We start from the raw sequence: 14,628 nt of genomic DNA, 5'->3' as shown, positions 1-14,628 counted from the left end.
CTCAGTTATCTATCTGCTAAGTGCTCAATAAGCTTTAATAAAAACCATCCAAAGACGAAACCATCCAAAGTCAAAGCTTGGATGTCTACAGAGAAACAGTGAGGGGATAAAAGACAGCAGTAGATAGAGGAGGAAACAAAAGCATGCAAATCCCACAGGGATAAATATGCCAACCTTCCCGTAAACTGTGATAAGGGGCCAGGCACACTGCTGAGTAGCTGTCCTTTCCCGGCTTCAGGACAATCCATGAGAGTGGCAGAATCCTGCAGGTGGGTTGATAAATCTTGGTCTTCTCCTCCAGCCTGGGGGAGATGTGGGACTCCAAAGGCCAGTGCTGCAACAAACTCATTCTCCTCCCCTCACTCTTTAAAGAGGCCGTTTATTATTTGCAGAAGATTTGATTAGCACTGCTCTTTAAGTTAAAGTGGGCACTTCATTTCTGTAGCCCTAAGGGTTGCAAGAACAGCTAGATCCCAAGTTTACTTAGGGAGTGTGGCATTAAAAGCAGTGACAGCAGAAGGTCAGAATCAGTAAGTCTCCTGGAAAACATTTCTTCCTGTCAGCACTGGGCCTCGAAGCGGATACCTCCCTCCTCTACCCAAATGCCAAAAAGCAGGATTGGGATGATTTCAATGCGCAGAGCTGGAAGAGAAGAGGGTTCCCTTAGAGAAAATGCTCATAGCAACCCACCAACCTCATTCACCCAAAATAGTAAACAGTTGGTTTCTCTGCTCAGAACCAAAAGGCTTCTGCCAGACAAGCAGCATCACATGACCAGGTTCCCTCTTCTGTCCTCTACCTCCCTCCTTTCTTGTGCAAAGTCTGCACCGAAGCGGAACAAGGAGCTATAACACTACACTATTTTATTTCACTTGACATTTGTTTTTAAAATATTTATAGATGAAAGATATCAAATCGGGAGGAGGGGAAGATACTAAGAGAAAAACTCAGGAAGAATTTACTTTGAAACAAGCCATATCACAGCACTAAGAAGGGTGGCACAAACATAGTGGTTAATTAGCAAATGTGCCCAATGAATGAACAAATGAGTGAAGAGACAGACATTTCTTAGCAAAATATTTTGCTGATAAAATCTCTAAAAGAAGATATAGCTCAGTACATACTTGACTTGCTCATTTAGAAAGAAAATAAAGGCTCTTAAAGAAGCTGGCTAGTGTCAGAGACAACGTACTGTGACAACAGGGGCAGCCCACCAAGAATCTGAGATTCATACTCTTACCTTGTCGGCCTCGACTTACCTTACTCTTGGATATTACTCCTTAGATGTCACAGTCACGTCATGCAAATTGCTGAGTAGGCAATCAGGGCAACTATACTAACAGACTGAATTGAAAAGCCTGCCCAGCTAATTATGCAAATAGCTGCCACCATGACGCTCACTGGCATTTTCACTTAAAGCAGGTGGTGGTGAAAGGCTGGCAGCACAGCTGGTGCCAGATGCGCCACCACACTCTTCTCCCCACAAGGATCCTAAGCACTTGAAAGCTGAGCAAGGGACACAGGGTAGAGGCAGAGAAGCAAAAACCTCCAAGCTGAGCAATCTGTGCCAGTAGGAAAATAGGTGAAGCATAAGAATCAACTGCTTCGCCATCACCTGCATGGCCCCTACTCAAGGGGCCAATCAGGGGGCTCTGAGTAGAGTCACTCATCCTTATCCACCCCCTTGCATTGTAAGACGCTCAATAAATATTTATAAAATGGAAATGAAAGAAAAAGGGAAAGGAAAAAGAAAAAACATATATCAGAAATCCTTAATTTAAGCAACGTCTTTTCCCAACAAGACTATGTGAAGAGAAGTATTTGGCTAGTATCAGAATACAAATACTACTGATAATTTGCTGGGGATGCGGAGAAACTGGGACTTTCAGACGTTACTGGGGAGAATGCAAAATGATAATGCTATTTTGGAAAACAGTCTGGAAATTTCTTATAAAGGTAAACTTACACTTATCATACAACCCAGTAATCCCATTCCTGAGTATTTAAACAAAGAGAAATGAAAACATATGACCACATAAAAAGCTGTATGTGAATATTCACAGCAGCTTTAATTGCCAAAAACTAGAAGAAAAACAAACGTCCTTCAACTTGTGGTACATCCATACAATGAAATATATTACTCAGCAATTAAAAAAAACTCCGAACTACAACAATATGTATGAACCTGAAAAGCACTATGCTAAGTAAAAGAAGACAAATACAAAAGGTTACACACTACATGATTACACATTTATATGAAATTCAAGAAAAAGCAAAACTATAAGGGCAGAAATAAGATCAGTGGTTGCCAGAAGTTGGGAATAGGGAGGAAGACTATCTACCAAGAGGTACAATGGAACTTTTTCATAGAAATAGTCTTTATCTCTTGGTTGTGGTGGTGGTTTACCTTTTACCAAAACTTATTGAACTGTACCCCTGAAAAGGGTGACCACTACTGTATATAAATTTATCTCAATTTTTTTAAAAAGCAGATTATAAAATATTATGCATAGAGGCAGAATGGAATAGTAGTTAAGAATATAAGCTCTAGGGGCTTCCCTGGTGGCGCAGTGGTTGAGAATCTGCCTGCCAATGCAGAGGACACGGGTTCGAGCCCTGGTCTGGGAAGATCCCACATGCCGCGGAGCAACTAGGCCCGTGAGCCACAACTACTGAGCCTGCGCATCTGGAGCCTGTGCTCCGCAACAAGAGAGGCCGTGACAGTGAGAGGCCCGCGCACCGCGATGAAGAGTGGCCCCCGCTTGCCACAACTGGAGAAAGCCCTCGCACAGAAACGAAGACCCAACACAGCCAAAAATAATTAATTAATTAATTAATTAAATAATTAAAAAAAAAGAATATAAGCTCTAGAGCTGGATTGCCTGGGTTTATTAAATCTTGGTTCTCTTTACCACTTACTAGCTGTATGACCTTGAGATACTCAACATCTCTATGCCTTCATTTCCTCATCTGTAAAAGTGGGGATAACAGTATTCATCCTGTAGGGTTGCTGTAATAAATGAGGTAATACATGCAAAGCACTGAGGACAGTGCCTATTCTATAAGATTCAGTAAATGCAAGCTGTTGTCATCACACGATTATGTAACACGTAGATAAACGTGTGCACAGAGGAGAGTGGAAGGATGGTGGTAGGAACAGTATGCTTTTATTTTCTTTCTCCCTTCTGTTTATCTGTATCTTCTAAATTTTCTGCTTTAAACAACTACTGCCTTTATAATAAGCCAAAAAAAATTCTTTTTTCAAAAAACAATGAAAGAAAGGACACTGGGCTGGAATTCAGGAGCCCCGTTTTTCAGCTGCGCTGCTAATTATTTAGTTGTAGGACTGCAGGGCATCACCCTCATCTCTCAACGGAAGGGGCCAGAGCTGACAGGCTCCACCTCTAAAATGGAATGGTTCTCTAAGATGTATGGTGGGACTGGGCAAGCTACACCCTTTGTTTTATTTTTCGTTCCATATTTACTGTCTGCCTACCATGTGCCAGGCACCGTGACACAGACAGATAAAACACTCAAGTCACTCCCTTCATGGAGCTTACAATACAGGCTGTTCAAAGAAATGGACAGACGTGTACCCAATTATACAATCGTCGGCATGACAAGTGCTCTGATGGGAACACAAAGAGGGGACATAACAAGGTTCAAAGGAATCAGAGAAGACACCTGAGCCAAGTCCTGAACAGTTTTTTAAAAAAGTCAAACCAAAAAGATGGGGAAAGGAATTCCAACCAAAGGGAGAGAAATGTTAAAAAGCAAAAGGTGTGACAATAACAATTTCTTGGGCAACGGAGGAGAGAGAGGAAGAAAGAAAGGGCACTTTGACAGCAGTGTGAAATGAAGAGAACCAAGACCAGCCATGGGAGACTGGTTAGGAAAAGGGAAATGAGAGGTCAGGCTGTTTGCTGATAATCTCCAGAAATCATATAGAACTGTAAATGTTTTATTCTTTCTCAAACATCTATGTATGAATAAACCTGATAAATATTAGTCTGAGATGTACTTTACTATATTTACAAATATAGCATATACTTACAAAAATTTTACAAACAAAAATGTCAGTTCACTTCCATTTTCCATGGTTAATTGTACACACTTGTTCATTCAGTAAATATTTATTGAGTGTGCGTTATGCACATGCTAGGTGCTGGGGAAGAAGGGAGACACAGACAGTAAACAAATGAACCACCAAAGCAAGCAAGAGAACCAGCTTGCTTTTTCTTCTGCCCGAGATCTACTGAGATCTTCTACCCCTCTGAAGCAGGATAGAGGCAATGTGATAGCGGCTGAGAGCTCTGCACTCGGAACCAGGAAGATCTTTGTTCAATTTTTTGCTCTTACTACCCACCACCAGTCTGGCTTTGGGTAAGTCACTTAACCTCTCTGAGTTTTCATCCCACCTGAAAATGGTGGTAACATCACCAAATTCATATGGTTGTAGGGTGAATTTAATGAGACAATCAATAATCAATATGTCATATGTACAGAAAATGTTCAGCAAATGGTTCTTTTTAATATTGTTTAATTATAGTCTTCCACTTTTAGGGCAGCCCATGCTCTCCCATTAAACGGACAAAATTACTCAGAGTAGAAATTAGGGGGAGAAAGGTATAAAAAAGATCTGTTTAACATTACTAAATTCACATTTAGTGAATTCACAACTGTTTTCTTGTAAAGATGTCATGCTTGGAACTCACATTCCTTTAGGATTTCTCAAACTGTTAACATTTGCCTATGTTACAAGACTTAGTAAATTAAATAAAAACCATCACCCAAAAAAGGGAGCCAGTCACAATCTCCCCTGGGATTCCTTCGTTCGGACTCTGACTAACACTGAGTCATGCAAAGACCAGAAACAACGAAGAGCACTGATAAGCAGTCTGCACACAACTGGGGAGCACAGTTGCCAGACTGTAGACTGACCGTTTACTGCAAGCAGAACTTTCTGAAACAGAAAAACCAAGATGGAAGGAGAGTTTTCTAACTGGCTGTGCCTTTGAGTAATCAAGTCTTCAGGAGAACGAGGCACACCAATTAATATGTTTCTCAAGGAAAAAAAAAGAAAAAAGGCTGCTGCCTCCCTATAATCACATACTCAAAAATGTTTTAGCCATCTTTTTAAAATGTTTATTTTTGGGGACTTCCCTCGTGGTCCAGTGGTTGAGAATCCGTCTTGCAGTGCAGGGGATGCCGGTTTGATCCCTGGACAGGGAACTAGGATCCCACATGCTGCAGGGCAACTAAGCCCGTATGCCGTAACTACTGAGCCCAGAAGCCACAACTAGAGGGTCCTTGCACAGCAACTAACGAGCCTGTCTGTGTACCACAACTAAAGAGAAACCCGTGCACTGCAAAGAAGAGCCCACGCACCGCAACGAAAGATCCCGAGTGCTGCAACTAAGACCTGATGCAGCCAAAAAAAAAAAAAAAAAAAAAAAAAAAATATATATATATATATATATATATATATATACACACACATATGTATTTTTTAAAAAATAGAAATAAAAACAAATAAAATGTTTATTTTTTACAAATGACTTTGTACAACACAAAAAGAAACTGTCTTCCCTGGGACCCCAGACCTTAACGGCCAAAATGATTTTATTTAAACTTTCCTCCCTAAATTTCCTTTTGCAATGAAACCAGGCAGTGATACTTCAGACCAAACAGAATAATTTCAAGTACAGTCTACACTTTTTTTTTTTAACTGAAGTAAAAGTCTACCCTTATAAACAGAAAGAGTACCACACTTTTACATCTCTTTCTCTTATTAGTGGTTTATAACCTCCTTTATACAGACAGTCCTCTGTAGACAACTGTCATGCTTCCAGGGAACCCCAGGATCTTTTTGCCCACCTAATACCATACAGGACACCTTTTTTGCTGCTACTCTCCTCCAGTCCCCTTCCTGTCATTAGTGCAGAGGGAAGCCAGCAGCTAGAGAAGCTTCTGAACAACCGAGCATCCCTGCTATGCTCCATTCTGCCTCAAGGTCTCTGGGCTGTGCTGTGTATTAGCAAGACAAGCCTAAAAAGGCCACAAAGCCAGGTTCTTCCCTTTAGGTACTGGAGCGCTGATCTAATGAGGCTAGAAATCCGTGCGCTTGTGCTTCCCCTAACTGCCTGTGCTAGCCCTATAACATACCACCGTCTGCGCTTCTGCAGTGGTCCAGATGTCACCAGCCAAACAAGCCGCCCACATTATAAACGGGCAACAAAATTATTAGTGCATAGTTCTGAGGAAAAAACTATCAGATGACGTCAAACTACATTTCTGCTGGCTCTTTTTTTTTTTTTTTTTTTTAAAATTTATTGATTTATTTGGCTGCGCCGGGTCTTAGTTGTGGCACGTGGGATCTTTAGTTGCAGCATGCGGGCTCTTAGTTGCGGCATGTGGAATCTAGTTCCCTGACCAGGGATTGAACCTGGCCCCCTGCATTGGGAGTGCGGAGTCTTAGCCACTGGACCACCAGGAAAGTTCCTCTGCTGGCTCTTTCTCATTACTTCACTGTCTTCAATACTTCATTGTCTTCAATTCTATCTTTCAAAATCAAAAGCTGCTAGAACTCCTCCAGCAGAAAGCCATCTCCCCTCACTTTTCTCCACTGAAGCAAGAATACTGCATGTTAATTCTTCTGCAAATCCAGACATTTTCCCCAGAAGTCAGGATGCTCAGCAGCCACTCACTCACCAGGGTTACATGTTTTGTTTCACAGGCATCAATTCTCTAGCTCACACAGATACACACAAGTTCCAACCCAAGGACAGTACACACAGGGGAGCCATTTAACTACATGGTGTCTGTAATTTGGGAGTCTGAAAGCAGTTTTAGTCCTTTAAGATGGTAAGTTTATTTTATTTTATTTTTAGGCCACGCCATGTGGCATGAGGGATCTTAGTTCCCCGACCAGGGATCGAACCCGTGCCCCATGCAATGGAAGCGTGGAGTCTTAACCATTGGACTGCCAGGGAAGTCCCTAAGATAGGGAGTTTATTGAGCTCCCTATACTCAGAGAGTCAATTCCAATTTGGAATGCTTCATAATTTTAAAGAGAGTAGAGTCCTTCATCAACCATCTTAACCTGAGACTCTGATACTATTCAACAACAAAAAAGTTTTATCAAGACTGTACTGCAAAGAAGGTATCAACATTTCCCAGGATACTTTTAAAAAATAAACTGTCTAAGGCTGCATAGGCCCACTGAAAAGATTCAGTTAAATTTAGATGAAAATAATTTCATAACTTTAAGTGTAAATGGTTAAGAAAGTTCAAAGCTGGATTGGGCCTTCTTTGTACAACTTTGTTATTTTAAGAAAACAAATACTATCTTGTTTTATAATTGAAAATTATATATATATTATATATATATATAAAGTTATATATTTTCAATTATTATAATTGAAAATTAATTTTAAAAATTCAAATTTGACTACTACTTGCTTTGTAGTTAAAAAAAATTAACCTAGACTTCTCAAATTTCTTAGGTCTCAAATTCTCAGGTAATTTCAAGATAAATGCTGCATCTGGTCAGAATTCAGGCTACCGTTCTGAACATATCAACACATCAACACATCAGCCTTTTTGTTAAGAAACAGTTAACTTGTTGTTGTTAAAAGAATGTTTTTGTTAAAGAGTGTTCTTAAATACTTTTAGGAGTGCTTCTCTTTTTTGGTTTGTGTACACAGGGACATACATTGTAACATTACTTATACTTTAAATTACTAATTTAGAAATAAAGTTTTTTTAAATTAGACTTAAGAAAAGGAAACAGTAAGTTTTCTGATTAGTAAAACTATGTGAATGGTAAAGAATAATTAAAATTACCTCTAAACCTTATATTTTTATGAAAAGCAACAGAGAACCAAAAATTATTTTCTGAATCCAGATCGTATATTTAAACTTCATCCGCACAAATTCAAGCAATCAAAATGACAAGCAGAAGCACAGTACTTAACTGAGAGCCTAGAAAAGGATTTCATCAAACAGAATCCTCAATCTAGAATCTCAAGTTAAGATGTGTGACAAGGGACACTCCACTCTTTAAAATTATGAAACATTCCAAGTCGGAATTGACTCTCTGAGTATACTATCTTTTAGGAAACTCAGATCTGCCACCTGTTCACATCCATCATCTGAAAACTCTGGCTCAAAACTTACCTATTCCAAGAAACCTTCCCTAATTAACCTCTAAAAACTCTAGTCACTCCACCTGCTGTACCTTCAGTATAAAATTTCCTCTTATTTTGTAGTATAATGACCAAGTCTATCTTCAACTGAATGTTACTCTTTGAAGAAAAGGATAAGCATCTTGTTTCTTATTTTATTTTGCCATTAAAAATAATAATAAAACAGGGCTCTATCCAATGGATACTCAATAAACATTACCAAATACCCAGAGCATCTAGTCCACTATCTTTCAGCCGGATGCTCACTAATTATTGAACCCTTAGTAATGTTATTTATCATCATTGCCAGATCCCAGACAATGGGAAGGAGAAAAAGGTCAAACTCAAATTAGCCCCTGGTACTGATAAGGTCTAGACTGTGGTGGTCTATATTTATGTTAAAACACAGGTTAGGGGCTTCCCTGGTGGCGCAGTGGTTGAGAATCTGCCTGCCGGTGCAGGGGACACGGGTTCGAGCCCTGGTCTGGGAAGATCCCACATGCCACGGAGCAACTGGGCCCGTGAACCACAATTACTGAGCCTGTGCGTCTGGAGCCTGTGCTCTGCAACAAGAGAGGCCGCGATGGTGAGAGGCCCGCGCACCGCGATGAGGAGTGGTCCCCACTTGCCGCAACTAGAGAAAGCCCTCGCACAGAAACGAAGACTCAACACAGTCATAAATAAATAAATAAATAAATAAAAGAACGTGAATTTCTTTAAAAAAAACACAGGTTAAAAAATTATTCATGAGTCTTCAAGCTCTTTTATACTGTATCTAATCAGAAGACTGCATGGTTTTAATAGTCAGGTGCTTTGAATTTGAAGGTACAACCCTTAGCTCCAGCACTTACCAGATAGGTTCCAGTTTCTCTCAAAGCAAAATTTTACTTAACTTGAAGGACTGGGGTTGGTGTTAAATGAAATAACTATTTAAAGTGCCTACTACAAGGGAGGAAGTCAATACATGGGAGCTATCATCACTGTCAAAATGATTAATTATAAGCTAAGAAAAACTGTTCATAATACAAATTTTACTATATTATATTATGGCATCAATTCCTTGATAAAATATGGTATATAAAATATAATCCCTTCTTGAATGTGATCTGTTTACCACTGTACTAAACTTCCCTAGAAAAATGATCTCTGTTGCAAGGTAATTTGCCAGGGATCTGGGGAAGAAGGTTTTGCATACATGCAAAGACATATTTCCCAGAAAAACTCAAGTGTTATGCAACATTTTCACATTAACAGATGTCTTAGAATCCAAACGCCCAACTTTTTACTGTTACCGAACTATCGTTGTCACCCCCTGATCCCTTACAATCCATGTCTCACTGGCATTTCAAGATGTGGCTGCAGGGTCCAAACAGGTTGGGCTTTCATACGGCTTAGTCAGCAAACCTGTTAAGAACCCTAATTAAAGTCCTGATTGGAGAGAGATTAAAGTAACAGCAAACTATCATGTCATACCCATTAGAAGAGTCAAAAATTTTAAGAGTTTGTAACACCTATAGCTAGCAGAGAGGTGGGGAAAATGGTACACTCATACGTGGCTAGTGGAATGTGAAGCATTACAGTCTGTTAAAAAGCAATTTGGCTACTGCATTTATGGAACTTAAAAATACATATCTCCTTAACTCACTAGTCGCACTCCTAAGAAGAGACACCACAGAAATACAAACATAAAACATATGTAAAAAGGATGTTTATTGCAGCATGTTTCATAATGGCAAAAAAAGAAAGAAGCAAAATGAATATAATATCCTCCGATACAGGAAATGTCTGAATACATTATAGCCCATACAGGCCATGAAATATATGTAGCCATTGAAAAGAATTAATTTGATCTATGTCAAATGATGTGGTAGGATTCCATTAAGTATCGCTGAGTGAGAAAAGCAAAAGGTAAAAAAAAATGCATATGACACAATCCCATTTAAAAATAAGTCAATGGCAAAAAAGAAAAAAAAAACTGTGTGTTTGTGTGCATATGGATCTGTATACGATTGTGTGAGTGCAGAGAAAAATATAGAAGGATATACATCAGGCTGTTTACATGGTTTGGGGGTAAAGACACACCAGTGTGGGGGGAATGAGGAAAAAGAAGAGAGAAAGCTTAGCAAAAAAGTCTGCACTTAAAAAAATAAGGATGTAAAATTTCAGATTTATGTTAACTATGTAAAATTATGTACATATGTAGATTTATGTATGAAGACTTAAGTAAATTTTTAAAATAATAATAATCTCCCAAATGGGGATTGATGAGTCACGACTTTATTTTTTAAAATTTATATTGTTACAATATTTTTAATTGAGTTATAGCTGATATACAATATTATATGTTACAGGTATATAATACAGTGATTCACAATTTTTAAGGGTTATACTCCATTTATAGTTATTATAAAATACTAAATATTAAAAAAATTTCCCGTGTCATACAATACATACTTTTTTTTAAACATCTTTATTGGAGTATAATTGCTTTACAACAGTGTGTTAGTTTCTGCTTTATAACAAAGTGAATCAGCTATACATATACATATATCCCCATATCTCCTCCCTCTTGCGTCTCCCTCCCACCCTCCCTAACCCACCCCTCTAGGCGGTCACAAAGCACCAAGCTGATCTCCCTGTGCTATGCAGCTGCTTCCCACTAGCTATCTATTTCACATTTGGTAGTATATATAAGTCCATGCCACTCTCTCACTTTGTCCCAGCTTACCCTTCCCCCTCCCCGTGTCCTCAAGTCCATTTACGTCTGTGTCTTTAATTCTGTCCTGTCCCTATGTTCTTCAGAACCACTTTTTTTTTTTTTTTTAGATTCCATATATATGTGTTAGCATACGGTATTTAGTTTTCTCTTTCTGACTTACTTCACTCTATATGACAGACTCTAGGTCCATACACCTCACTACAAATCAATACATCCTTGAGTCTATCGTACACTTCCCACTCCCCTACTCCTCTACTGGCCCTCCCCCCTTCCCTCTCCCCACTGGTAACCACTAGTTTGTTTCTATAACTGAGTCTGCTTCTTTTTTGTTATATTCACTAGTTTGTTATATTTTTTAGATTCCACATATAAGTGATATCATACAGTATTTATCTGTCTCTGACTTATTTCACTAAGCATAATACCTTCCAAGTCCATCCATGTCGTTGCAAATGGCAAAATTTCATTCTTTTTATGGCTGAATAGTATTCCACTGTATTATACACTGCCCCCCGACACACACACACCCACATCTTCTTTATCCATTCATCTGCTGATATTTAGGTTGCTTTCATATCTTGGCTATTGAAAATAATGCTGCTATGAACGCTGGGGTGCATGTATCTTTTCCAATTTGTGGGTTTTTTTCTTTTTTCTTCAGATATATACCAAGGAGTGGAATTGCTGGGTCAGATGGTAGTTCTGTTTTTAGTTTTTTGAGACACCTCCATACTGTTTTCCACAGTGGCTGCACCAACTTACATTCCCACCACCAGTGTGCAAGGATTCCCTTTTCTCCACATCCTCGCCGTGTTTTTTTTTTTTTTTTTTTTTTATAGCTACTTTATTTATTTATTTATTTATTTTTGGCTGTGTTGGGTCTTCGGTTCGTGCGAGGGCTTTCTCTAGTTGCGGCAAGCGGGGGCCACTCTTCATCGCGGTGCGGAGACCGCTCTTCATCGCGGTGCGCGGGCCTCTCACTATCACGGCCCCTCCCGTTGCGGGGCACAGGCTCCAGACGCGCAGGCTCAGTAGTTGTGGCTCACGGGCCCAGCCGCTCCGCGGCATGTGGGATCCTCCCAGACCAGGGCTCGAACCCGCGTCCCCTGCATTAGCAGGCAGATTCTCAACCACTGCGCCACCAGGGAAGCCCCGTGTGTTTTTTTTTTTTAGAGGTAAATTCTTTTTACTGTTCATTGTTCCTGATTTATGATTTAATTTTACTTAATCCATTGCTCAACACCCAAACACATATTCATTATATTTCACTGATTCATTTTGTATCAAATTTTGGACTGAAGGAAGTTTCATATAAAAAACAGAGAATTTAAGATTCTTGGATTTCTGGTGCAGGGGATATAAATCTTCCAGGTGCTGCAGGGAAGCCCCAGGGCAAGACCTGTCCAAAATATGACTTCCAACAGCCTGCTATGATGGATGGAATTCTGCATCTCAGTCTTGCTTTTAGGTTAAAACATAGAAATTACCTACAAAATGTAAACCTAATAAGGTTAGGAATCGATGGGCATCCTTTCAGAATCATACCTCCTAAACCAGTATGACCTGGAACCTGTTGGATAGTAATTTTTGATGTGAATTTGGGCAGAGCCAAAAAATTAGATTTTAAATCTAGAATCCTACAGTTAAGAAAAACCATAAAAGTCATCTAGTCCAGCTTCTTTCCAAATGTAGGTATTTTGTCCTCTATAGCATACCTAAAATGGGACCAACAAAGCCTCCAGACTCTTCAACACCTCCAGTGGCAGAAAGCCTGCCACTTCAAGACGTATACCCATTCCATTGTTCTCATCTGTAATCATCTGGTATTTTTTCTCTCTGTTTAGCCAAAATACAGTTCTCTTTAGGTTCCATTCACTGAGTTCTTTATATATTTTGGATATTAACAGCTTATCAGACATGTCATTTGCAAATATCTTCTCCCATTCAGTAGGTTGCTTTTTTGTTTTGTTGATGGTTTCTTTTGCTGTGCTAAAGTTTCTAAGTCAATAAGTGGTGTTGGGAAAACTGGACAGCCATTTACAAAAGAATGAAACAAGAACATTTTCGCACACCACATACAAAATTAAACTCAAAATGTATCAAAGACCCAACTATAAGACCTGAAACCACAAAACTCATAGAAGACAACATAGGCAGCACACTCCTCGACACTGGTCTTACCAATTTTTTTTTTGGTTCTTTTTTTTGAATTTTATTTTATTTTATTTTTTATACAGCAGGTTCTTATTAGTCATCAATTTTGTACACATTAGTGTATATATGTCAATCCCAATCTCCCAGTTCATCCCACCACCACCACCCCCCCCTCCACTTACCCCCCCTTGGTGTCCATACGTTTGTTCTCTACATCTGTGTCTCTATTTCTGCCCTGCAAACCGGTTCATCTGTACCATTTTTCTAGTTCCACATATATGTGTTAATATACGATATTTGTTTTTCTCTTTCTGACTTACTTCCCTCTGTATGACGGTCTCTAGATCCATCCACATCTCTACAAATGACCCAATTTTGTTCCTTTTTATGGCTGAGTAATATTCTATTGTATATATGTACCACATCTTTTATTTTTTTAATAAATTTATTTATTTTTATTTTTGGCTGCACCGGGTCTTTGTTGCTGCGTGGAGGCTTTCTCTAGTTGCAGCGCGAGGGCTTCTCATTGCAGTGGCTTCTCTTGCTGTGGAGCACAGGCTCTAAGCGCGCGGGCTTAAGTAGTTGTGGCACGCGGGCTCCAGAGTGCAGGCTCAGTAGTTGTGGCACATGGGCATAGTTGCTCCGCGGCATGTGGGATCTTCCTGGACCAGGGCTTGAACCTGTGTCCCCTGTGTTGGCAGGCAGGTTCTTAACCACCGTGCAACCAGGGAAGCCCATGTACCACATCTTCTTTATCCATTCATCTGTTGATGGGCATTTAGGTTGCTTCCATGACCTGGCTACTGTAAATAGTGCTGCAATGAACATTGGGGTACATGTGTCTTTTTGAATTATGGTTTTCTCTGGGTATATGCCCAGTAGTGGGATTGCTGGATCATATGGTAATTCCATTTTTAGTTTTTTAAGCAACCTCCATACTGTTCTCCACAGTGGCTTTATCAATTTACATTCCCACCAAAAGTGCAAGAGGGTTCCCTTTTCTCCACACCCTCTCCAGCATTTGTTGTTTGTAGATTTTCTGATGATGCCCATTCTAACTGGTGTGAGGTGATACCTCATTGTAGTTTTGATTTGCATTTCTCTAATGATTAGTGATGTTGAGCAGCTTTTCATGTGCTTCTTGGCCATCTGTATGTCTTCTTTGGAGAAATGTCTATTTAGGTCTTCTGCCCATTTTTGGATTGGGTTGTTTTTTTTTTAATATTGAGCTGCATGAGCTGTTTATATATTTTGGAGATTAATCCTTTGTCTGCTGATTCGTTTGCAAATATTTTCTCCCATTCTGAGGGTTGTCTTTTCATCTTGTTTATAGTTTCCATTGCTGTGCAAAAGCTTTTAAGTTTCATTAGGTCCCATTTGTTTATTTTTGTTTTTATTTCCAGTACTCTAGGAGGTGGGTCAAAAAGGATCTTGCTGTGAATTATGTCATAGAGTGTTCTGCCTATGTCTTCCTCTAAGAGTTTTATAGTGTCTGGCCTTACATTTAGGTCTTTAATCCATTTTGAGTTTATTTTTGTGTATGGTGTTAGGGAGTGTTCTAATTTCATT

At 39.4% G+C, this 14,628-nt stretch overlaps 1 protein-coding gene across 7 annotated transcripts in view; it reads right to left on the bottom strand.

Moving 5' to 3' along the window:
• MRTFA (myocardin related transcription factor A) overlaps window positions 1-14,628 on the bottom strand; it is a 126,949-nt gene that overhangs the window by 63,020 nt on the left and 49,301 nt on the right. For 2 of the 7 annotated variants that reach the window (XM_057556739.1, XM_057556740.1), the window contains exon 1: window positions 175-552. The exons of 3 other annotated variants lie outside the window; for them this stretch is intronic. In XM_057556739.1, coding sequence (XP_057412722.1) covers window positions 175-349 — 175 coding nt within the window. In that variant the 5' untranslated portion in view covers window positions 350-552. Of the gene's footprint in view, window positions 1-174; window positions 553-14,628 lie in introns of those variants that run through there. 2 more of the 7 variants (XM_057556738.1, XM_057556741.1) reach the window with 2 other exon arrangements.

This window comes from Balaenoptera acutorostrata, chromosome 11, assembly GCF_949987535.1.
Source record: "Balaenoptera acutorostrata chromosome 11, mBalAcu1.1, whole genome shotgun sequence".
NCBI lineage: Eukaryota > Metazoa > Chordata > Mammalia > Artiodactyla > Balaenopteridae > Balaenoptera > Balaenoptera acutorostrata.
Note: the sequence above shows the minus strand (reverse complement) of the source record. Positions and strands in the feature narration are given on the sequence as shown.